This window comes from Sinocyclocheilus rhinocerous, unplaced genomic scaffold, assembly GCF_001515625.1.
Source record: "Sinocyclocheilus rhinocerous isolate Xijiao unplaced genomic scaffold, SAMN03320098_v1.1 scaffold2686, whole genome shotgun sequence".
NCBI lineage: Eukaryota > Metazoa > Chordata > Actinopteri > Cypriniformes > Cyprinidae > Sinocyclocheilus > Sinocyclocheilus rhinocerous.
In genome coordinates, this window is record NW_015624223.1 from 1 (window position 1) to 25,599 (window position 25,599).

Here is a 25,599-nt window from a genome sequence, read left to right on the forward strand (position 1 = left end):
TTGTTGCTCTTTTGTTAGTTTTGATTGCTTTTATTGTCCTCATTTTTAAGTCGCTTTGGATAAAAGTGTCCGCTAAATGACTAAATGACTAAATGTAAATGTAAAATGTAAAATGTAAATGTAAAAATGCAAATGACTAAATGTAAATGTAAATGTAAATGTAAATGTAAATAATGTAGGCCTACACTCAACTGTTTTTTATGCAAAATAAACCCTTACAGGGTGAATAGGACTCCAATGCTAAGCGTGGACATGAAATATTGTTTCATTGATTTATTGATTTGAGTTGAACCTTTATTAATCTTACCTGTTTATTACATTATAACCCATTACAGTGTACAAAACAGTTATTCTGGAAAAGGGATGAACCCACAAAAATGTTACATTACCTTTAATACTAATATCCTCTAATCTGATTTTTAGTAAAACTGATAACTGAGACACAAGATGGCACCAGTTGAGTTTGAATTAAAAAATAAGAGCAATCTGTGGTGTGATACAAGTCTCTTGTACAACGTTGCCACTGAAGGAAGTATCAGCATTGCAAGGAGATACTTTTATTTATTTATTTAAAATAAATTGCAAAAATTGAATAGGTGATGCAAAACTGCACACATGTAATTGAGTATCACTGTAGAGATAATTAATCCACTCTAACTTGCCGCATGTCCCAGAGGAATGTGCCACAATCAAATCACTGAGGATGATTTGAATAAATGCATTTACCTGCATTGTCTTTGAAGACAAAATGCTTGGCAAGACAGTATCTTTCAATAAAAGATTTGTTTGAAAAACGGCAGCATGTTTACAATAATTCACAAAAGACTATGTTGTGAAATGTGAAGAATAGACAAAAACCTTGTCTTTCAGTCACTCAGGCATTGTGAAGAGGCAGGTTTGAAAAACACAGGAATGATGGCGCAGCCACAATAGCACGACAGTGCAAGGTCATTTATTTCCAATATCCACAGTCCCAAAATAAAATAATTTTAACCAACACCAAAATAAAAATAAATAAATAAATAAATCTTTACAAAATATTTACAACCAGCGCTTGGCTGAGCTACCTCCTACAAAAAAGGTTTTCCACTGCCATGGCTTGCACTACCAACTGTCCTCCTGCACTCCCGCCACCCAAATGAGAAATAAATCAACCCTTTATAGTGTAGAGAGAAAAGAGAGTAACCATTTGAAGGTAAATACAAGGTAAGGAATACTTTTTCAACCTTCTACAAAAAGGTAAGATAATTATACACACATTTCTCACGGGCATACAAGTCTTGATTCAAGCTATGCATGCATTATCCTTGATGGCAAACAGTTAAGACATAAATCAAGAAAATGTTTCCCCGTTCCCCCTCCCCACACATAACCACATAGAACAGTCCAGCCGGCGGAAGGTTTGCGCATGCGCAGCCCGCGAAAGTTCCTGTCTTAAGCATTTACGAACCGCCTCCGGCGTTTTGACCCTTCTCATCTGCTGTACTGGCAGCAGATCCAACACGGAAGACGTCAAAAGCAAGAAACCTCACAGCACGAACAGAGACACAAACTGACAATTATACAGATAAGTAAATAAAATATGTAATAATTAAACCTATCTAGTGTGTGCGTGTGATTATTGAAATGGTTATAGCAGGGATATGTGAAGATTAAAGTGAGTGTATGCATGTATGCGAACATAACAGTAGCACAAACCCAAGTGTGCACCTTAAATTGGAACGGCTGCAGGGATAGATACCAACGAGTTACCCGGGAGTTCTGGTTCTTCGTGGTATGTATCCAGGTAAGTGCTCTGTCGTCTGTCTCAAGATCAAATTCTCTGCCCAGCAGGTAGTACCGAAGGCTGTCCAGGGCCCACTGGATAGCTAAGCACTCCTTTTCAATGGTGGAGTAACGGGTCTCCCTGGGTAGCAGGTTTCGACTGAGGTAAAGAATGGGTTGCTCTAAGCCGATATCTCCCTGGGCCAGCATGGCTCCAAGCCCTTTTGCGGAAGCATCCACTTGAACCACAAATCTTTTTGTGAAGTCAGGGCTCTTCAGGACTGGAGATGTGCACATGTGATGTTTTAGCTGTGTGAAAGCTTGCTCACAGTCTTCAGTCCAAGGCACTGGGTTTTTAACAGCTTTGGTGGTTTGGTTAGTCAAGGGTACAGCTATGCTAGAGAACTGTGGTATGAAACACCGGTACCATCCAACTAGTCCAAGGAAAGAAAGGAAAGACAGTTACGGATGGCTTCAACCTTGTCGACCTGGGGTCTCACTTCCCCATTTCGTAGCTGGAATCCCAAGTAACTGGTCACTTGTTTTGCCCAATCACACTTAGAGACGTTCAGTGTCAAGCCTGCTTTACTGATCTTGCTTAGGACTCGATGCAGATGTTGTAGGTGATCGTCCAAGGTGTTACTGTATATAACAACATCATCCAAGGAAGCGGCACTGCAGTCCTCACAATCCTGGAGAACATGGTCCATAAGCCGTTGGAAGGTTGCCGGAGCCCCGTGTAACCCAAATGGCATAGTTGTAAACTGGAAGAGACCTATAGGTGTTCTGAATGCAGTGTATTCCCTGGACGACTTCTCCAGTGGGACCTGCCAATATCCCTTACAGAGATCTAATGTGGTGATGTACCTAGCTCTCCCAATCCTCTCGACAAGCTCATCGATTCTGGGCATTGGATAGGCATCAAATTTAGAGACAGCGTTCAGTTTTCTGAAGTCCAGGCACAGCCTTAGCGAACCATCTTTCTTAGGGACCAGAACGATTGGACTACTCCATGCACTGGTTGATGGTTCTATGACCCCCATGTCTCTCATCAATTGGATGTCCTTTTTCAGTGGGGCTATGAGGCTTTCAGGTACACGATAAGGCCTCTGCCGAATAGGGTTAGGGTCAGTGAGACTAACCATATGCTCCAACAAACTGGTTCTCCCAGGCTCAGGTAGGAAGAGTTCAGGGTAGTCAGCAAGGACCTCCACCAGCTTCTCCTTTTGTTCACTCTCCAGATGGTCCAGACCCACCCCAGATTGGGGACGTTTCAAAGCCTCATCATCTACTTTGTCATCATCTTCCTCATCTTCTGGGACCACCTTGCATGCCATCATGGCCTTTTTCCCTTCAGGGATTCTTTCTTGCCATTCCTTGATGAGGTTGACATGGTAGACTTGGCTTTTCTTCCCTTTGTCCGGGTGGTGAATTTGGTACGTGACTGGTCCCATTTTCCTGAGGATGCTGTAGGGTCCCTGCCACTTCGCTAATAATTTGCTTGCAGATGATGGTAACAACAGTAGCACTTTCTGCCCTGGTTGGTATTCTCTGTGCCTAGCACACCGATCATACCACAGCTTCTGGACTTTCTGAGCTTTCTCAAGATTCTCCCGACCCTGTTCTCGGTACGCCTCCAGACGGTCTCTCATCTGTAGTACGTATTGGAAAATGCCGCATTCTCCCTCTGCTGATGCCGTCGGTGCCTCCCAGCTTCTCCTTAACAGATCCAGAGGACCTTGAACCGACCACTCATACACCAGTTCAAAGGGTGAAAACCCTGTTGACACTTGAGGCACCTCCCGGTAGGCATAAAGCAGAAAAGGCAACCATTTATCCAAGTCCTTATCGGTATCACTGACAAATTTTCTTAACATGGTTTTCAGAGTTTGATTGAACCTTTCCACAAGACCGTCTGTCTGCGGATGATATGGACTGGTCCGAATGAAATTAATACCAAGTTGTTGGTGCAGCAGATTCATGAGCCGGGATGTGAAGTTGGTGCCTTGGTCCGTGATAATCTCATCGGGAAAGCCAACCCTGGAAAAGAGCTGAACAAGTGCAGTAATTATTTTGGCTGTGGTGATTGTGCGCAGAGGGAAAGCTTCCGGGTACCGGGTCGCGTAGTCACAAATGACCAGAATGTATTGGTTGCCAGTACTGCTTCTCTCCAGCGGTCCCACTATATCCATGGCAGTTCTCTTGAATGGAGTGGAGATCACTGGTAATGGATACATCGGAGCTCGGGCTGACCTGCGAACAACACTTGTTTTTTGACAAACAGGGCATTTGGAACAGTAGGTACGTACATCAGTGTACATTGATGGCCAAAAAACCCGAGAACTGACTCTGTTGTATGTTTTCTGATGTGCTAAGTGACCTGACCAAGGTATGGTGTGTGCAAGATGTAGGATGAGGGATCTGCAACACTCAGGTACAACAAGACGTTTAACACCATCCGACAGAACATAAAGTACACCATCTTCACCGACATACATTTCTGACACGAGAGTCATGACCTTGGCCTCTCCCCTACATGCTTTGTCAAACAAGGGCTTTAAAGTGACATCAGCCGCTTGTAATTGGGCCATATTGCAAGGTATCTTCCAATCTTTAACCTCCAACCCTTCAGTAGATACTTCAGATACTGGAGTACCCAAATACTTCTCCAGTCGGCGCTGATGACGTGATTTTCTAGGTTTATTGCCACCCTGGATCAGACTATTGTCTAAGTCTAGCAGGGGTTGCAAACCAGCTTTGGCTTTTGCCCGAGTTAGTACTGGGCAAGACACGGTAGAGGTGGTAGTATTGCACATCTTAGACATTTTCAGCAGTTCACTCAACTCAGGCATATCATATCCCAAAACCATTCCCACGGGTAACCCTTCAACCACCCCAACACTCATCAAATACGGCTGTTTATTAACAGAGACCGTGACCTCAGTGGTTGGATACTCTTTTTGTTCACCGTGCACACATTGTATGGCTGTGATATTAGAATAGTCAATTAAATTTTCTTGAACATAACAGCGCTTAATCAGGGACATTATGCTCCCAGTGTCAACAAATGCATTCAAAGTCTGTCCATTCACAGTTACCTCAAAAAGACGGTCAGATAGTTCAGTATTGTCCTTAGTGTCACCCTTCCTTGGCACATAACAAAGACTAGAAAGTTTTGGTTTTCGTACAGGGCAAATAGATGCTTTATGGCCTTGCTGTTGGCAATAAAAACACACAAGTCCTTTGCTATTAACAAGAGATGTGTTACCTTCATTCCCCCGTTCGATGACCTTGGACCCTCTGTTCGTTGTTGTTTGTGGACGTGACTGTCCTCCCCGATGTGCATTCTGGTATTGTGTTGCAAGTCTGGCAGCCATCAGTCCATCCGTCGGCTCATGTTCCCTTACCCAGGTCCGAACCTCATAGGGCAGAATGCGAAGGAGTTGCTCTAGGATGATGATCTCTCCTATCTTCTCCTTAGTGCGTTGCTCCGGTCTGACCCAGCGACGATAGAGCCCCTTTAGACGGTTATAGGTCTCGGTAGATGTCTCTCATGAGGGTGTTGATGTCTGCCTAAATCGTTGACGGTAGGTCTCTGCTGAAATATTAAATTTATCCAGCAGTGCTTCTCTGAGGTCCTCATAGACATCGGCCCTGTCTTCGTCCATAGCAATGTACGCCTCAAGCGCCTTTCCGGTGAGTAAGGGCACCAGCCGACACGCCCATTCCTCCTCAGGCCAACCCCAAGTCTTTGCCAACCGTTCAAACCGGCGGAGGTAGTTTTCTATATCCTCTCCTTCTTGGTATGCTGGCATCCTTGGTTCTTGTCGTCGCAGAGGGTGGAATTCTGTTGTTCCCTACGAATCTACAGGTGGCGGGGAACTGGTCTGATGTCGTTTTATTGATGACGCCATGTTGCGAGTGTCACAGTCTTCAGCGGGTGTGCCCAGGAGGGCTGGCAGCCATCAGTCCATCCGTCGGCTCATGTTCCCTTACCCAGGTCCGAACCTCATAGGGCAGAATGCGAAGGAGTTGCTCTAGGATGATGATCTCTCCTATCTTCTCCTTAGTGCGTTGCTCCGGTCTGACCCAGCGACGATAGAGCCCCTTTAGACGGTTATAGGTCTCGGTAGATGTCTCTCATGAGGGTGTTGATGTCTGCCTAAATCATTGACGGTAGGTCTCTGCTGAAATATTAAATTTATCCAGCAGTGCTTCTCTGAGGTCCTCATAGACATCGGCCCTGTCTTCGTCCATAGCAATGTACGCCTCAAGCGCCTTTCCGGTGAGTAAGGGCACCAGCCGACACGCCCATTCCTCCTCAGGCCAACCCCAAGTCTTTGCCAACCGTTCAAACCGACGGAGGTAGTTTTCTATATCCTCTCCTTCTTGGTATGCTGGCATCCTTGGTTCTTGTCGTCGCAGAGGGTGGAATTCTGTTGTTCCCTACGAATCTACAGGTGGCGGGGAACTGGTCTGATGTCGTTTTATTGATGACGCCATGTTGCGAGTGTCACAGTCTTCAGCGGGTGTGCCCAGGAGGGCCACCAGATGACTGTGTTCGGTGAGCACATGGCTTGTGTTGTGTTGTCTGTTGCCATGTGTTCTCTCCTGTCTATTGTCTTTCCCCTCCCATCTTGTTACCTCATTATTGTTTTAGTTGCTCCACCTGTGTCTCCCTCGTTAGCCTCCTCGTTTGGTTTCCTATTTATTCTCCTGGTGTCTGTCATCCGGTGCTGATCCGTCATTTCTCATTGTGTGTGTTTCGTGTCTGCATGTGTGCAGCTTTAGGTCTGCCTGTCTGTTTTTCCCCTTCGGGGTGGTTTGAGTTTGTTTTTGTTTCATTTTTATTATTAAAATAAATAACCATTTCTCCTGCAATTGAGTCCTCGCTTCATCTCCCCGCACGCACCGTGACAGAATGGATCAGCCAACATGGGGACTCAGCGGAGAATGGGCTCACACCGCCTACCGGTCTCTACTCTCTCCAGCCCCCTCTACCAGCGCATGCTCCAGCTGGAGACCCTGAGCTCCCTCGGTCAACGTGGGACCGAGCTGAGGGAGTTTGCCGTGGAGTTCAGGAATGCGGCAGTGGGGCTGGGCTATAATGACTCTGCGCTGAAGGACTTATTAAATTATGCCCTTGATGAGCCCATTAGCCCCTGGAGCATGCTAGGATGCAATCATGTATCCTTTGAGAGGTTTGTGGAGTTCGTGGCACGTTCTTCAGCTAAGGGGGCTGCAGCGCCTCCCGTGATGGCCGACAAGGCTGCAGCGCCCCCGAAGGTGGCCGACGAAGCTGCCGCGCCCCCAGTGGTGGCCGAAGAGGTTGCAGCGCCCCCAGAGGCGGCCGATGAAGCTGCAGCGCTTCCGGTGGTGGCCGAAGAGGTTGCAGCGCCCCCGGAGGTGGCAGAAGAAGCTGCAGTGCCACCCTCTCGGAAACGGAGGAGGGGGAAGAGGAAGAACGGGTCCGCCTCGCCACCCCTAGAGGTGGCCGAAGAGGCTGCAGCTCGCTTCATCTCCCCGCACGCACCGTGACAGCGAGAAGCTGCAGGCGTCGATAATTCTAAGCGTAGACTCTGAGGAGACTCTGGTGTGTTCTGTCGTTGTATTGATTCTCGCAGTCCCCTGAGTTCATATATGAGACCTTCCTCCCGTTTCTACTGGGCTGCCAGAAAGTCTCACATTACAGACACCATGTCACTCTCTGTGGTGGTTGTAACTGGTGTGTGCTGAGGAGAACTGGTTTTGAAGCATGCCCCGGCATCCTCTTCCTCCTCGTCCAGTGTGTCCCAAGCCACATCCTCCAGAACAGTCTTTCTCTGTGACCTTAGACCCTTCCCGGTCCGTCTTCCAACAGGCACTGACTTGCGGCTGGCCATCCCACTTCTGACACCACTTGTGAAGAGGCAGGTTTGAAAAACACAGGAATGATGGCGCAGCCACAATAGCACGACAGTGCAAGGTCATTTATTTCCAATGTCCACAGTCCCAAAATACAAAAATTTTAACCAACACCAAAATAAAAATAAATAAATAAATAAATCTTTATAAAATATTTACAACCAGCGCTTGGCTGAGCTACCTCCTACAAAAAAGGTGTTCCACTGCCATGGCTTGCACTACCAACTGTCCTCCTCAACTTCCCCCTCCCAAATGAGAAATAAATCAACCCTTTTATAGTGTAGAGAGAAAAGAGAGTAACCATTTGAATGTAAATACAAGGTAAGGAATACTTTTTCAACCTTCTACAAAAAGGTAAGATAATTAAACACATATTTCTCACGGGTATACAAGTCTTGATTCAAGCTATGCATGCATTATCCTTGATGGCAAACAGTTAAGACATAAATCAAGAAAATTTTTCCCCGTTCCCCCTCCCCACACATAACCACATAGAACAGTCCAGCCGGCGGAAGGTTTGCGCATGCGCAGCCCGCGAAAGTTCCTGTCTTAAGCATTTACGAACCGCCGCCGGCGTTTTGATCCTTCTCATCTGCTGTACTGGCAGCAGATCCAACACGGAAGACGCCAAAAGCAAGAAACCTCACAGCACGAACAGAGACACAAACTGACAAATATACAGATAAGTAAATAAAATATGTAATAATTAAACCTATCTAGTGTGTGCGTGTGATTATTGAAATGGTTATAGCAGGGATATGTGAAGATTAAAGTGAGTGTATGCATGTATGCGAACATAACAGTAGCACAAACCCAAGTGTGCACCCGAGGGAAAGGCTATAAACTGTAACTGTACGCACGATGATGTATATAAAACTAAAGGGGGACGGGAGTTCAAATGTTATCCCGGCCAGTGACAGAGTCCTCTGTCACAGGCATCATTAACAATAAATCTCAGCAATACATTTCTAATGCTCTGATCTTTAGGAAGGCTATGCAAAGTTTTTGGAGCTACAGTTTATTTTTATCCACTGACAGAACTATATCTGAATTTGACATTCTTACTTGACATGTTTATCCAACAGCAGTATCGCTCTTGTGATGGACAGACATGAGTTGTTCACAAAACACCTCCTCTAATTACATTCGACAATGACACATGTTAGAGGGTGTATCGAGGATAATTGTGACATCATGTTTCTCCCAATTTCAAAACCGGGGATTTCAGAATGGTAGAAAAGAATAATTTCTATTTTAAACTGGGGAGTTAGTTTAGAGCAGAGCAGAGAGTACCTGAAAACTATACTTGAGTAAAAGTACAGATACCATACAGCAAAAATGACTCCATTACAAGTTACAAGTCACCAATGCCAATAAGACTTGAGTAAAAGTCTTAAGGTCCTTGCACACTGAGTCCGAAACTTTCGTATGCGTTTTTCCATTTTTTTCGTATTCGTCATCCTTTCCTATCAAAATGCTTGCTACGGATGCAAAAACGCAGAAAATCTAACCTGGTCCGAATTTTTTTATGACGGACGAAAGTTTCGGAGGCAGTGTGTAAACGTGATTGACACAACGTGAGGTTTATTTATTTTTCAACGTGCGAACATTTCGGACTCAGTGTGCAGAGACCTTTAGAGTATTCGATTGTAACATTACTTACGTATTTTGCTCATACTTAATGTAGGCTCAAAGATGCACTCGTCATCAACACCAAAGAGAAATGTAAGTGAAAAACAAAAAACAGCTGATTTATGAGGAGAGCCATCAAATATTTATTTTCTAAAATCAAAATAAAACTGAGCACCTGGAAATGGCAATAAATCAATGTCTACAAACTCTGAAGTCTCAGTTAAGCTCAAGTACTCAGAAGGGGCATAAGGTAACTAGTTTCAACATGCTTTCTGTCAGAGACCGTAACATACTGATTATCAGTGGCGGCTGAAAAGGAGAAGTAGTAAGACTTGAGAGACATTTTAAATAAAGATAATTGGGTAACACTTTACAATAAATGTACATGAATAATCATGTACTAATGCCTAAATTAATACTTAATTCATCATATACTAATGATTATTAAAGGTGTTAACTAATCATGAACTAATGAAGAGCTATCCTTAACTATGACTGGAGTCATATGGATTCAGGCATGAATAACTGTAGCCTTAACTTCATGTTAGTACATGTTTGATAGTTAATGCATTAATTAACAGTTATGGGTAAACTAAATCAAACCGGCTCTTTTTTAAAGGGAATAGGAAATACTCTGACTTTTAAATGAATTTAAATAATCTAATATCATAATTTGAGTTTTTGACATCTTCAGCATTGTCATAATCATTAGTGGTTGGTAAAGGATTAGTTGATCCTCCTCATCAAGCATAGAAAATACTAAATACACTTATAACTGATCTTGTCTGTTTTGTGTTGTTCTCTTTCCCTTTAAATTCACCCTACTGTGACTTATATGCAGCTAAATAAATAAATAAAAACTCAAAACCCACAAAGCATATTTGTAGAACGATTCCAAAAGAAATGGCCAAACTAGAAACATGCAGGTAAGGTCAGAACGTTTGCTGGGTGTCAGTACAGTTCACTCTCCATCCAGACGCAGGCCATGATGACCCTGTACCACCCCTCTCTGACTTCTTGAAAAGCCACACCACATCTCTTAATCGGGCTCAATACTCACTGTATTAGTACATGTGTATTTGATAGAAAGTATAAAATAAATCATGAGCTGAGTTGATCCAGTTCCCCAGTTTCGGTCAGGAGTGCCATTCCCAGTTCCAGGGGATCCAGTTCCCAGTTTTGGCCAGGAGTGCCGTTCCCAGTTCCAGTGGATCCAGTTCCTTAGTCATGGCCAGGAGTGCTGTTCCCAGTTCCAGTAGGGCTCCAGCCGTAGAGGACGGGGCTGCGGCCTCGGAGGCTGCTTTGGCCTCCTGTGTCCCCTGATCCGCCATGGTGCCCAGAACTGCCAGATCCGCCATGGCGCCCCGAGCTGCCAGATCCGCCATGGCGCCCAGAGCTGCCAGATCCACCACGGCGCCCCGAACTGCCAGATCCGCCATGGATCCCGGAACGGGCGCCGCCCTGGAGGCTCCTAGAGGCCTCCAGAGCGCCCACCCCCCCTCCCCATTGGATGTTGTACGGCGCGGGACACGCCTTCCGGGAGGGGGGAGTTATGTCAGACTCTGGCCCGTGTTTTGTGTGTGTTTTGCTCCTCATGTGCCTTCCTTACCCTTATTTGGTCCTTCCTGTTCCTGTCCTCATTGTGTGTATTCGTCTACAGCTGTGTTTTGATTAATTAGTTCATTTGATCCCAGGTGTGTCCCATTGGTGTCTGTGTATTTAAAGTGTTATCAGTTCCTAGTTCTCTGTCTGCTGTTAAGTGTCATTTTGGTTTGCCTGATGTCTCCCGTCCTGTGATCCCCAGTGTGCCTTCATTTAAAACCTTTTTGATTTACTTTATTCCTCGTCTCCTCGCTCGTTCCTGTCTTTAAATGCAAATGAGCTGCTGCTCCCCGCCCCCTTTTCCAGAATAGAGCTGCGTCATTACAGCTCCTACCTGCTAAAAAACATCTGTTTTGGTTCTGATTATCATGTTTATCGCGCTGAAATCATGCGTTTTAAACCATATTAGTTTAAACTTCTGATTTACGGTTTTCTGAGCACACACATCCGAAGCAAACGAACAGAAAGCGGCCACCAGACAGCATGTAAGTACTAAACTAAGTTCTCATTCACACACAAGTTTACATTAAAAACACACAGTGTGCCTTCATTTAAAACCTTTTTGATTTACTTTATTCCTCGTCTCCTCGCTCGTTCCTGCGCTCCCAGTGTGTGTGTGTGACACAAGTAAAATCATGTCAAAATAATGCATTAATAAGCCATGAGTAGATGTTAGTGTATAGATAGTTAATAATGAATTAATTATTATGGGCCCTCTCAAGTAAAGTCATGGCAAAATAATGCATTAACAAACCATGAGTTGATGTTAGTTTATGAATAAAGTTAGCATGTTTTGCTCAAACTTTCGCTATGGCATTACACTGTTGTCGCTTGCAAAATCAAAATTATGGTGCCATGGGTGGAAACGTGCAGATTAAGGGGCGGTAATATTATAATATGATCCCTTGTAAACACCATTGACCATCTCAAACTTCTATAATAGCACGCTTCTTCAGCGAGTGTCCATTATAAACACTTGCCAGACATGCAAGCATACTGAAATGTGCTTGTGCAAAAAGCTATCGGAGAGCACACATGCACAGTCTGTTTATTTACACATTAACTCTTTCCCCGCCATTGACGAGTTATCTCGTCTTTTAGTAATGTGATCCCTTTGCCACGTCACCAAGGGAGCGAAATCAGAAGAGCTGGTTTTTTCAGAGGCTTGCAGAAAAAGGCTTACCAAAACAAAGTTACTGGGTTAATCTTTTTCACGTTTCCTTGGTTGGTAGATGCACCGGGGACCTGATTATAGCACTTAAAACCTGGAAAAGTCAGATTTTCATGATATGTCACCTTTAAGAACATGCTGCGGAGGTCCGAGGTGCTTTCTCTTAAAAAAAAACAGTTAACCTACCAAAATAAAGCATGTTCACCCCCCGGAGCCGTGTGAGGCACTTTTTTATTATGGATGGATGCGCTTTATTTCAATTCTTTTGGACTGATGCACTGCAGCACCCGCTGACTGCCATTAAACAGCTTGGAAGATCAAAGACAATTTTTAATATAACTCTGACTGGATTCGTCTGAAAGGAGAAAGTCATATTCACCTAGCATGGCTTGAGGGTGAGTAATGGGCTAATTTTCATTTTTGGGTGAACTAACCCTTTAAATACAGTAACTAATTACTAATAGTAACTAATAGTTTTTATTGTAGAGCAATCTCTTATAGGCTTATGTGTAACTTAGGGCTGTCACAATATCAAATATTTCACTACACGATTATCTTGGGGAAAAAAATCACAATAACAATATATCGTGATATCTATATAAGTCTTATGGGAGTAGTTGTTTTATAGAAGTCTATATATGTGAGTAGCTGTTAAAGATGTTTAGACATGGTCTAGAAGTAAGAGCCGCTTGCGTCAGGGGCTGGGAGCGGGGTTACCGTGAGCAACAAGATGAACAGAAACTTTTGACCGTCATTTTTGAAATAGCTGCTAAACACAAACACGTTGAATTTGCTGTGTTTGGATGCCGATGTAAATTCACAAAGCCATGAACATCAATAGCAATGCAACGTCCACCAGTGTTGATTGTGTGTTTAGGCTTGCTCGGGCTGCGCCGACCGGTCGGTGTGCCGCGCGAGTGATTTGAAAGCAGACAACTCTCTTTATGCTTTTGGATCGCTTTCGCAGTGCTTTGGTGTCGTGCACCGATCGGTCTGCATGGTGCCGATACATCTCGAACATGCCTGTTGTGTTTGGCGCTGCCACGCTAGCATTACTGAGAAAGATGAGACGTATTCAGTGACATAAGACCTGGCTCTGTGGTGGTTCTCTAGCCCGTGGAAAGGCAAACCGGTTCTTAGAAGGCTCGCCAGTGGAACCAACTCCGAACCGGCAATAGCACTGGCTCTGAACTAGCACCCAGTTCATGCTGGTGGAAAAGGGGTAATAGAGATTGCATTGCACTGCCTGCAGTTTGAAAAAAAAAAAAATTGTATGGAAGTCTGTGAGAAAAGCAAACAAAACAAGCACTGCAAATTAATAAAAGAACAGGTTATAAAGACACTTCATATTTAATAGCATTTGATGATTTGCTAATTGCATTTTATACTTTCAGTTAAACATTTGCATTGGGTCTTTATTTATTCATGTTTTTGTTGCATTTACAGCGTTATGACCAGCAGGCATCACCAGCATGTGGCGTTTTGAGTGATTCGAAACAGTGAATCATTTAGCGAAGCAAATGGTTCAATTGATTTAAAGCTTCGAAAAGGTTTGTTTTTCTGATCAGTACAGCGTGAAAGTATAACCGTTTATGAGAATAACCATGTACAGTGCCGATCCTAGACGTCTGGGGGCCCTACGCAAAACTGTGTCGGCGGGGGGCGGTGGAGTGGGGTATGAGTCAACCTGGTCTCATAAAAATACGTACCTCTGGGTACTTTTCTAGTTCATGCTGGTGGAAAAGGGGTAATAGAGATTGCATTGCACTGCCTGCAGTTTGAAAAAAAAAAAAATTGTATGGAAGTCTGTGAGAACAGTCTGGGCAATTCTCGGGCAGAGTTAAATCGCCCAAAAAGGGGCGGTACTCCATAGAATGTGACTTGATGCTGATTGGACTATATGTGATGCGATCTGGGAAAACCCGTCGGATGTCGTGCTGGGACGTTTTCAGGAAATTCGAAAAATAAATTGAATGTAAATTTTTTGTCAAAATTAGGTTTTCAATAAATTATTCTATAACATCTTGTCTATCATCTCTGAAAATATATTGGCAAAATTCACTTGTTTAGTGCAGAAAAATAGCGATTTATTGCAGCAAGCAGAAAAGAATGTGTCTTTCTCTTATGTTAAAGGAGACATATTATGCCCCTTTTTACAATATGTAATATAAGCCTCTGATGTCCCCAGAATGTGTCTGTGACGTTTCAGCTCAAAATACACCACAGATCATTGATTATATCATTTTGAAAATGCCTATTTTGAGTGGAAGCAGAAATACGCTGTTTTCGGGCCTGTCTCTTTAAATGCAAATGAGCTGCTGCTCCCCGCCCCCTTTTCCAGAATAGAGCTGCGTCATTACAGCTCCTACCTGCTAAAAAACATCTGTTTTGGTTCTGATTATCATGTTTATCGCGCTGAAATCATGCGTTTTAAACCATATTAGTTTAAACTTCTGATTTACGGTTTTCTGAGCACACACATCCGAAGCAAACGAACAGAAAGCGGCCACCAGACAGCATGTAAGTACTAAACTAAGTTCTCATTCACACACAAGTTTACATTAAAAACACACTAAAATAGAAGTCCTCTGTCCATAAAATTGCATTCTCCAGTCATCTCATCTGAATCAGTCAATCATTTAACATCACAAGGTGTTAATCGATTAACTGGATTATTGTGATGCTTTTATCCGCTGTTCAGGCCTGAGGGTGAGTACATTTTTAGCAAATTTTCATGTTGTGGTGAACTATTCCTTTAAATTCCTTTAAAACAAATCTTACAGGAGATCGTCTCGGTTACGTATGGTAACCCTCGTTCCCTGAAGGAGGGAACGGAGACGTCACGTCCCGTCGCCACAGCTCCTGTACCACCGCTGAGCGGCCGGGTCACCGGCTCGGCTCCTCAGCGAAAACCTGAATATGCGCTGCATCTGCTGCCTACTTATACTCACGCTGTGATCAGCGGCAGCTGGATGCAATAATCGCATGCCAATGTGCATTGGCTCGTTTAGTTTACACTCGAAGTAGATTGGTCTCTCTAAGCGAGATCCCAATTTCGTCGGTCATCCGACGTGACGTCTCCGTTCCCTCCTTCAGGGAACGAGGGTTAACATACGTAACCGAGACAATACAATACTGAAAAATATCTGACTGGGCTGCACTGAAGTATATTAAAAAGAATCCAGTGTAGCAATACCCATGACTCACCTCCACATCTCGGCTACGTGCCACTTCTGTGAAGTTCTCTTGCTGCTCCAAAGTTTTGTCCATTTTATCATCAGTCATACAGAAACAGCGCAATCGAGCCTCAATAGGGTCATGTGTTTTGGCAAAGATGACGAATTTGGCCATGTAAGGTACACAGATGATTTCACGATACACCTGAGTGGCGAAGTTCACCGACTCCTGAACCTGCCTGCAGTCTATAAGCCAGAATCTGATGAAGAAAATATGGGAGATATTGGTGCTTATTTTAATTCATTATTTCATTAATTAATTCATTTGTTTATTTATTGTTTGTTTGTTTGTGGGCTTCACTGAGGATTGGTGGTTAGAATGGGAAAATTTGTAATTCAAAAACCAGGAATAAACTTGTTTCATCTTTTCCAATCAAAAAGACATAATAGTATATATGCATTTAACAACCTGGTCTCATAAAAATACGTACCTCTGGGTACTTTTCTGCAACACCGTTTTTACGTACCACCTGGTCTCATAAAAATACGTACCTCTGGGTACTTTTCTGCAACACCGTTTTTACATACCTTACTGCACGTTTCGCCGCAGTTTCAAAGAGAAATGTCCACTGAGTGGTGCTAAAACACGGATTCAATACGTGAACCCTGGCACATTTTTATTAAGTTGATATAGGTATGTATTGCTCTGTTTTTATTACATTGCTTCAGGTACATATTGCGGCGGTTCAGATTTAAAATATCTGGGGACTGTCGCTAAAAGTTAATGCTCTATCGTGTTGGAAATATGCCCTACACCAAACCCAACCCTAAACCTACCCGATAGTGTTAACAAATGCAAAACAGATATGGATATGTGTGATGCTAACATTCAAAAGTATCCGTTTTCAAATCTCCCAGCATATTAAAATTGTTTTGAAGTAATAACATAATATTCTTCAAGTAATTGTGCGAAAATTACGCTGTATTAATCGAAACTCAGTAAATTTGTGTGAAAAGGAATAAAAGTTGTCTGAGTTTTACTGCCTCTAGTGTTCATTTCTTCAAACTGCAGTGATATGTACTTATTGGTACACATTTCGCGTCTCAGGAAAAAGTGCCCCCAGGTACGTTTTTGCCATGAGACCACGTAGGTATGAGTGGTTATGAACGAATGAATGAAACACATTTGTTTGTGTTTCACTCCGTCTCGAATCGCACTCGTGGAAAGCGCTTGAGAAACAGTGTCTCTTCCACAGCTCGGTACGCTTTCAACTTGTTTTTTTAGTCTCGAGCAAGACTGTACGACATTCACATTACATGATTTGACTGATTTTTACGTAGAAAGGGCGACAGCACATTGCATTAAAATAAATTATTATTCATGTTTTCATAACGGCTGTAAGGAATTTAACTCATTAATTCTTGATAAGGGAATTAATCATTAATTTTATTTCTAGCTCAGGTTTTGAAAGTACTCGGATCTGAAAATTCGAGGTCCACCTGATTAAAACTGATTTCAAATTTGATAGTTTACACTCTATCAGCTACTCGGCCAGCGAGACGTTAATGTCAGTGTATATTACCAATTTGACTATATGTATTTTGCACACACACACACAAATACAGTTCAGAAGTGACTTAACGGAGTTGCATGAAGTTTCAAAGTTCTCACTCGTTTTCACGACTGACCAAATTCAAAAAACGAAACTAAAATTAAATAATCTCTGAGAGCAAGGGGGCCCCCTGGTGTTTTCGGGTGCCCTACGCAGCTTGCGTATTTTGCTTATAGGGAGGATCGGCTCTGACCATGTATTACCCCAAACTCTTTTGAAATAAAAAACTGAGTTTTGAAATAACTTCTTTTTTTGAACTGATGAGGCTTCTATACAGTATTCTACACAGTGCTAAAGGCTGTCGATTAGCATTGCATTATAAATAAACATTATCCTTATAAAAAATGCCAGAGATGACTTGAACACAGATAAACCATACTGTTGCAATCGTGTGTTAATTCTCTTCACGTTTTATCAGTCAACCATTTCTTTCTGCATTTTATTCAGCTACAGTGATAGCTGGATGCCTTTGTCCATATAAGGAATTTTCCTGGAAAGTCATTTGTTTTATTACTCCTATGAGTCTCCCTTGTGAACTTCCCGTGCAAAGGAGCCCTCTGGCGTCGGTTATGAACGAAACAAATCACACGTGAGAGTTTAGCGGTGTGTACTTTTGAAATAACATGGTTATCGCTGATACTGGTATATCACACCCCTAATTAACATGATAATGATATTTCATGTTTTAAATATCACGACTATCGCCAATAACGGTATATCGCGACACCCCTAGTGTAAATAACAATATTTTTTTTATTCTACATTTCATTACCCGTTTAAGCTCTATGAGTCCATTGGCTGTGTTCAAAATCATTCATCCATATTAATTATGACTATAAAAGTGCAAATACTGTATCAGATCATTTGCATTGGTAGGTGCAGTGGAGCTCAATCTGGGATGCTTCTCTTCCTTTACACACTCCTCCTTTTCCATTACCTTCAGACAAAGGTAAACACACTTTGCCGAATGATGGGAGACCCCAAGCACCCACTGCTTTCCAAGGATGGAGAAGTAACTATTGGAGGAATTTTTGCAGTCCACAGTAAACTAACATTATCTTCATTTGAGTTTACAGAAAAACCTCAGCCTCTATCATGCTCCAGGTTTGTTAAATTGAAAACTTTGAGAAACATTACAAAAGATGATTTATTAAAAGTTTTTATTTAACTTTTAATTTTATTTTTTATTTAGCATTTTTTAACAGATTTTTGTAATGATTACGCTTACTATTACGTTTTATGTATAATTTACCACCTTATGTATGTATTTATCTATTTATTGTATTTTTTTTTTCACAGTGTAAATCTAAGAGATTTCCGGATGGCCCAGATTATGATTTTTGCCATTGAGGAAATTAACAGAAGTGAAAGTTTGCTCCCAAATGTATCTATTGGCTACCAAATTTATGATAACTGTGGTTCAAGACTGTTTTCTATGAATTCAACTATGGCACTGATGAATGGTCAGGAGTTTGCAGCAGAGGACAGATGCAATGGACAATCACTTATTCATGCTATCATAGGAGAATCAGAGTCTTCAGCCACAGTAATTCTGTCCAGAACCACAGGATCTTTTAAAATTCCAGTGGTAAGGAGCAATAACACTAAATGTTTGACACGATTACCATTCTGATGACTGTTTCATTGTGTTCTGTTCTTTCTTTTCTCTCACTCCGTTTCTCTCCCTCTCTCTAAGATAAGTCAGTCAGCCACATGTGACTGTCTCAGTAATAGGAAAGATTACCCTTCTTTCTTCAGGACTATTGCTAGTGATTACCACCAGAGCAGAGCACTTGCATATATGGTCAAGCACTTTGGCTGGTTTTGGGTGGGAGCTGTGAACACTGACAATGATTATGGAAACTATGGAATGAACATATTCCTCAATACAGCCCAGGAGGAGGGGATTTGTGTGGAGTACTCTGTGAAATTCTACCGAACAGAGACTGAAAAACTTAAAAAAGTGGTAGACATAATAAAACAAGGCACTGCAAAAGTTATTGTAGCATTTCTTACCAGTTTTGAGATGAACAGTCTATTTGAGCAGTTAAGTATTCAGAACATTACAGGCCTACAAATGATTGGTGTGGAAGCATGGATAACTGCAAAGAGTTTGATCACTCCAAAGAGTTTTCGATTTTTGGGAGGGTCACTGGGGTTTGCAGTGAGAAAAATCAATGTTGAAGGGTTTTCAGATTATGTCATAAAAGAATTCTGGGACACAGCTTTTCCATGTTCACAAACTGAGAGAAATTCTTTTCAATATGCACTAAATTGCAGTGGATATCAGGATCTACTTCCAGTGAAAAACTATAATGAAGATGTGCCAGAACAAAGATATGCTAGCAACGTCTATAAAGCAGTTTATGCTGTGGCTCATTCAGTACACAGTCTACTCAAATGCAGAGAACAAGAAGGTTGTGACAAAGGCCTGACAATACAACCACAGCAGGTAGGTAAGTAAGTAAGTGAATGAATGAATGAAAGAAAGAAAGAAAGCAAGCAAGCAAAATAAATAAAATCAGTGCTAGAGGGGCAGACAGGGAGAGCAAGAGGTTATGCCTGTGTATCTGGAAATGTGTTAAATGATTCAAATATAATGCAAATCTGTCTATTGCTAGGTGGTTGAGGCTCTGAAAAAAATAAATTTTACAGTAAAGTTTGGAGATCATGTGTGGTTTGACAGCACTGGTGGTGCAGTGGCCCAGTATGAAATTGTGAACTGGCAGCAGGACTCTGATGGATCAATCCAGTTTAAACCAGTGGGATACTATGATGCCTCACTGCCCCCTGATCAGCGCTTTGTGCTCAACACTGAAAACATAATCTGGGCTGGAGCACAGCTGGGGGTAAACGGCAGTTATCTGTTCTATTTTAACTGGTGCAGGGGAAAAACAACAACAACAAAAAAACTACTTTGCAATAATGTATAACGGCACCTTTCAAGCATAAAATTTGCCAGTGTGCAATAGGAGCTATTGTATGCTGGTTCATTGTGAATACTTCTTGAGAATAAAACATTTTAAAGTGCTGTTATAAAAAATGAGCAACATTACTCAGCACTGAGACCCTTAAATCTCCAGTTGATTCACTTTGTCACTAGTTGCCCTGAATTTCAAATGGTAATAATTTTTATTGAGATTTTCTTAAAATTAATTCTTAAAAATCATACTAGAAATAAATATTGTCCCTAGGAATTAATGTTTGTTAATGTTTGTTTTCCAGTTGATTCACAGAGTTGACTCACGTAAATGTATATCACATTAGCTTCTTACAAACAAACTTGCACTACTCTATTTTGAACAATATTTAATTATGTAATTTTATTCTTCAGAGTAGATATAAATAACTATACAAAAAGTTCATTTGCAACAGATAACACATATAGCATGTAGCATATTCAGCATGTTCCACATATAGCATGTTCTGAACCTTAAACACGTTTTGTCACGAAAGCCGGTATTGTCCACTGTCAAGGAATCATGAGTTCACGGTTTACAGAAACCAGCAAGCACCCTTGTTGTTTGTGAACACAACCCGATAAGTCCATTTTAGCGAATCAGCACACAGTAATCAGGTCAGGTGACAAGGCTGCTAGTCAGGACTCACTAGCTGAGAGGAGTTTCGTCTAAAGGAGTTTCATCAAAGCTGACTAAAAGTGATCGAGGATGGAAAATTTTGGAGATCTTGATGAACCTGTGATATCTTTTTGGGACGTAAAAAAAAATTGAGCTATTGTTACTTAATCAAAACAACCCAACTGCAGTTTGATTGAAATTACTTGGAATGCAAAAAAAAAAAAAAAAAAAAAATTTTTGAAAATTAATAAAAAAAAAGTTTTTTTTTTTTTTTTTTTTTTTTTTTTATGCATCTCTCCTCTGAGAGTCTGAAGATTTTTCAGTTCCTTCTTTTAGGTTCCATTGAAAAAGTACCTGCATGCTTGGAACAACATGAGGGTGAGTAAATAATGAATAATTTTAATTTTGGGCTGAATTATCCCTTTAATTCTGAAGTGTGAAGATGCTTTAGGTGAGACTGAATCACAGTATGACCAGCAGATGTAATAGTGATTTGGAGCTCAATCTGAAGCACTTGTATTTCACATATGTGAGGTATCAGACCCAAACACCACTAATCCAGAAGAGTTTGAGCCAGCCTTATGAATATCAAATGAGGCTGATTAATGCTACAGTTAAATGGTGTGCAGTAGTGTCTGTTAATGCCATTGCCTTAAAGTGCAGCCTCATGAGTAATGATGTCACTGTACCAGCAGTGGCTTTTATGATTGACTCCAGTGTTTGGAGGACTTGTTCTTTCCATTGCTTCTGCTTTCACAGCACATGGCCAGCACTCTTCCTCTGTCTGTTTATTCTGCTGTTTTATTCCAAGTACATGTGCTGCTTTCATGCTACACTCACTCCGTTTTAGTTTCTTGTTTTCCCCTGGAGAAACAAATGCCTCCAGTTGTCTGTTGCATTTTCAGAATTGATAAACAACCATTGCGATTTCCAATCTCAACAGCTTAGGAAAGGGCGGCCCGGATGTTTTTTTGCCACTGGCCTGTGTGTCTATATGAAATGACATACACTGTTATGATATACACAAATCTGTTGGAGTTTCCAGTGCACTGAATTCATAAATGTCCAAAATCAGTAATATAAAAAGCAGTATTAGCCCGCGATCCAGTCACACATTGCAGCTTATTCTGGCCATGAACCGCATTCTTAGACAGGAAGAAATAGCCTGACTGACATTTATAGCAAGTACCCACTATGGAAGCCGTTTTCGCCACTGAATAAAATTGCGACTTTTTATCTCACAATTCGGACTTTTTTTCTTGCATTTGCAAATTTACGTATTGCAATTCTGACTTTTTTCTCAGAATTGCAAAATAGAAGCTTGCAATTGCGAGTTATAAAGTCACAATTGCAGGATATAAACTAGCAATTGTAAGAAATAAAATCAGAACTGTGAGATATAAAATCGCAATTCTGACTTTTTTTCTCGCAATTGCGAGTTTACATCTCAGAATTGTGAGATATAAACTCACAATTGCAAGATGTAAAGTTAAAAAGTTTCAAAATAAAGTCAGAATTGCACGTTTATATCTCACAATTCTGACTCTTTTTTTGCAATTGCAAGTTTATATCTTTAAAGGAAGACCTGTCTGCTGTTATGACTGTATTCCATGTGCAGAAGGAGAAATCAGTAATGAGACAGGTAACCTACAGCCCATCTCACATTTCCAAAGAAAACTGGTTAGTTGTTCATTATGTATTCTTCATCTACTATTCAGGGTGCAGTATATTATCGAAGGAGTTAATAAATAATAAATAAACCATTTTCCTTTTGTCTCTAACTAGTAATCGCAACTTCCTTTCCAGATTCAAATAACTGCAGGCAGTGTCCAGGGGAATACTGGTCTAATGCTCAGAAAAATAAATGTATATTAAAGGCTGTAGAATTTCTGTCATTCACAGACGTTATGAGTATTGTGCTAGTCTTTTTCTCACTGTTTGGAGCAGGATTAACTGTGCTGGTAGCCATCCTGTTTTACATCAAGAAGGACACCCCCATAGTAAAAGCAAACAACTCAGAGCTGAGCTTCCTGCTGCTCTTCTCATTGACTCTTTGTTTCCTCTGTTCACTTACTTTCATTGGTCGACCCACTGAGTGGTCCTGTATGTTGCGTCACACAGCATTTGGAATCACCTTTGTCCTCTGTATCTCATGTGTTCTGGGGAAAACAATAGTGGTGTTAATGGCCTTCAAGGCTACACTTCCAGGAAGTAATGTCATGAAATGGTTTGGGCCTGCACAACAACGACTCAGTGTTCTTGCCTTTACACTTATACAGGTTCTTATCTGTGTGCTTTGGCTAACAATATCTCCCCCATTTCCCCACAAAAATATGAAATATTATCAAGAAAAAATCATTCTTGAATGTCATCTAGGTTCTACTATAGGTTTCTCTGCTGTTCTGGGTTATATTGGCCTACTGGCTGTTTTGTGCTTCATTTTGGCTTTTCTGGCTCGCACACTGCCTGATAACTTCAATGAAGCCAAATTCATCACATTCAGTATGCTCATATTTTGTGCTGTATGGATTACATTTATACCAGCTTATGTCAGTTCCCCTGGAAAATTTACTGTAGCTGTGGAAATATTTGCCATTGTAGCCTCCAGCTTTGGTTTATTATTATGCATTTTTGCACCTAAATGTCACATCATCCTGTTTAAGCCAGAACAAAATACAAAACAACATCTGATGGGGAAAGCACCAACTAAATCCAATTAATTAATTAATTTAAAAAGTATAAAGTAAATTGGGTATTCTCTAGTCATTGAGCACACAAATGATGTATGCTCAATGACTAGAGCAGTGGTTCCCAAACCTGTCCTGGAGTACCCCCAGCACTGCACATTTTGTATGTCTACCTCATCTATCACACCTGATTCAGCTCATCAGTTCATTAGTGGAGACTGCAAGACCTGAAGTGGGGGGTACTTCATGGAGAGGTTTGAGAACCACTGGACTAGAGAATACCAATAATTCACTTTGAGAGTCGTGCACCGAATAAATTGTCACGTCTCGCCAGAAGATGGCACCCGCAGCTGAATCATCCATCCATCCATTCATTTTACAAAGTGCTCATTCACGATGTACAGCATAATGCAGGTGTAAATTCATTGTAAAATTATTAGTAAATTGTTTAATTAGGGTTTATACATAATTTTCATGACAGAGTTCAAGATTAATCCTTACGTCTTACTACTGGAGCTGCAAGTTTGCCAGTTTCAAAATGATTAATAAACAGCAAGCAAAAACTATGCAAAAACGACAGTCCTTCCAATGCACTAAGTGTCCGAATTCACTTACTCGTTTTCATTTACTCCTTCTAGTGAACTGTATTAGTGCTCTAATGTAGGGAATAGTGAATGAGGGTATAGAGGGCGATTTCAGATTCAGCCAGTGACTTGCCGCCACATACTAGCGGTTTTACTTTTATTTCATTAAAGTATCATTTCAGTTATTTAACCCTCAGGTTGTGTTCGGGTAATTTTGACCCGGTGAGGATGTGCATTTGGGCAAAAATTTTGTGACTTTGCTTACACACGGTATAACTACTTCCTTCTAAAAATGTTATTTATTTATATTTTATTTATTTATTAGAATTTTATTGCACCTTGTTACACTTGTGGTGTTCCCAGTCAAAAATGACCGGCCTACAAAAAAAATAGCTTATAATTCTCTTTTTGTGCTATATTATCAACAAATATAGGATTCAATATTTTTGTCACCTTGTTTTCTTTAAATTAGGACTGTTTTTTTAGGACTGGCTTTTTTTTTTTTTTTTTTTTGAACTGATTGATTGTAGGCCTCATTAATATGAGCTTATGTATAATTTTGTCATTATTAAATAAAATATGAAAAAATGCACAGTTTTTCACACTAGTATGCTCTAATGTTTAAATAGGAAAATTGTTTTGAAACGCTTTTATTTTGTACAAAATTGCAAAAAAAAAAAAAATCTCACTTGTGATGTTTAAGGTCGAGGTCAAAAACGACCGGCTTAAAATGTAAAGGTTTCGGGCGTGTGGTTTGTAGATGCATGCATATTCACACAAACACACACACACTTTTATGTAAACAAATCATTTTGAGTATTACAGGTTTTCTTTTGTACAGAGATGTATCATCATAGGCGCAGGGGCGAAATCACATTTCGAAGGGCACATTTGTTCAATATCAATATCATTATATATACACTGAACAAAATTATAAACGCAACACTTTTGTTTTTGCCCCCATTTTTCATGAGCTGAACTCAAAGATCTAAGACTTTTTCTATGTACACAAAAGGCCTATTTCTCTCAAATATTGTTCACAAATCTGTCTAAATCTGTGTTAGTGAGCACTTCTCCTTTGCCAAGATAATCCATCCACCTCACACTCTAAAATGATCACACAGCACAATGCCACAGATGTCGCAAGTTTTGAGGGAGCGTGCAATTCGCATGCTTCGCATGCTGATGTCCACCAGAGCTGTTGCCCGTGAATTGAATGTTCATTTCTCTACCATAAGCCGTCTCCAAAGGCATTTCAGAGAATTTGGCAGTACATCCAACATCCGTTCTCACAACCGCAGACCACTTGTAACCGCACCAGCCCAGGAACTCCACATCCAGCATCTTCACCTCCAAGATCGTCTGAGACCAGCCACCCGACAGCTGCTGCAACAATCGGTTTGCATAACCAAAGAATTTCTGCACAAACTGTCAGAAACCGTCTCAGGGAAGCTCATCTGCATGCTCGTCGTCCTCATCGGGGTCTCGACCTGACTGCAGTTCGTCGTCGTAACCGACTTGAGTGGGCAAATGCTCACATTCGATGGCGTCTGGCACTTTGGAGAGGTGTTCTCTTCACGGATGAATCCCGGTTTTCACTGTACAGGGCAGATGGCAGACAGCGTGTATGGCGTCGTGTGGGTGAGCGGTTTGCTGATGTCAACGTTGTGGATCGAGTGGCCCATGGTGGCGGTGGGGTTATGGTATGGGCAGACGTATGTTATGGACAACGAACACAGGTGCATTTTATTGATGGCATTTTGAATGCACAGAGATACCGTGACGAGATCCTGAGGCCCATTGTTGTGCCATTCATCCACGACCATCACCTCATGTTGCAGCATGATAATGCACGGCCCCATGTTGCAAGGATCTGTACACAATTCCT

General features: G+C 41.5%; 1 protein-coding gene across 1 annotated transcript; it reads left to right on the forward strand.

Moving 5' to 3' along the window:
• Nucleotides 1-17,760: 17,760 nt before the first annotated feature.
• Nucleotides 17,761-23,160, forward strand: LOC107739761 (extracellular calcium-sensing receptor-like). The gene is made up of 7 exons (XM_016551971.1): nt 17,761-17,966; nt 18,162-18,450; nt 18,559-19,314; nt 19,484-19,711; nt 20,088-20,109; nt 22,005-22,082; nt 22,247-23,160. Exons 1-7 carry the CDS (start codon nt 17,761-17,763, stop codon nt 23,158-23,160), a joined length of 2,493 nt encoding a protein of 830 aa, XP_016407457.1.
• Nucleotides 23,161-25,599: the final 2,439 nt, after the last annotated feature.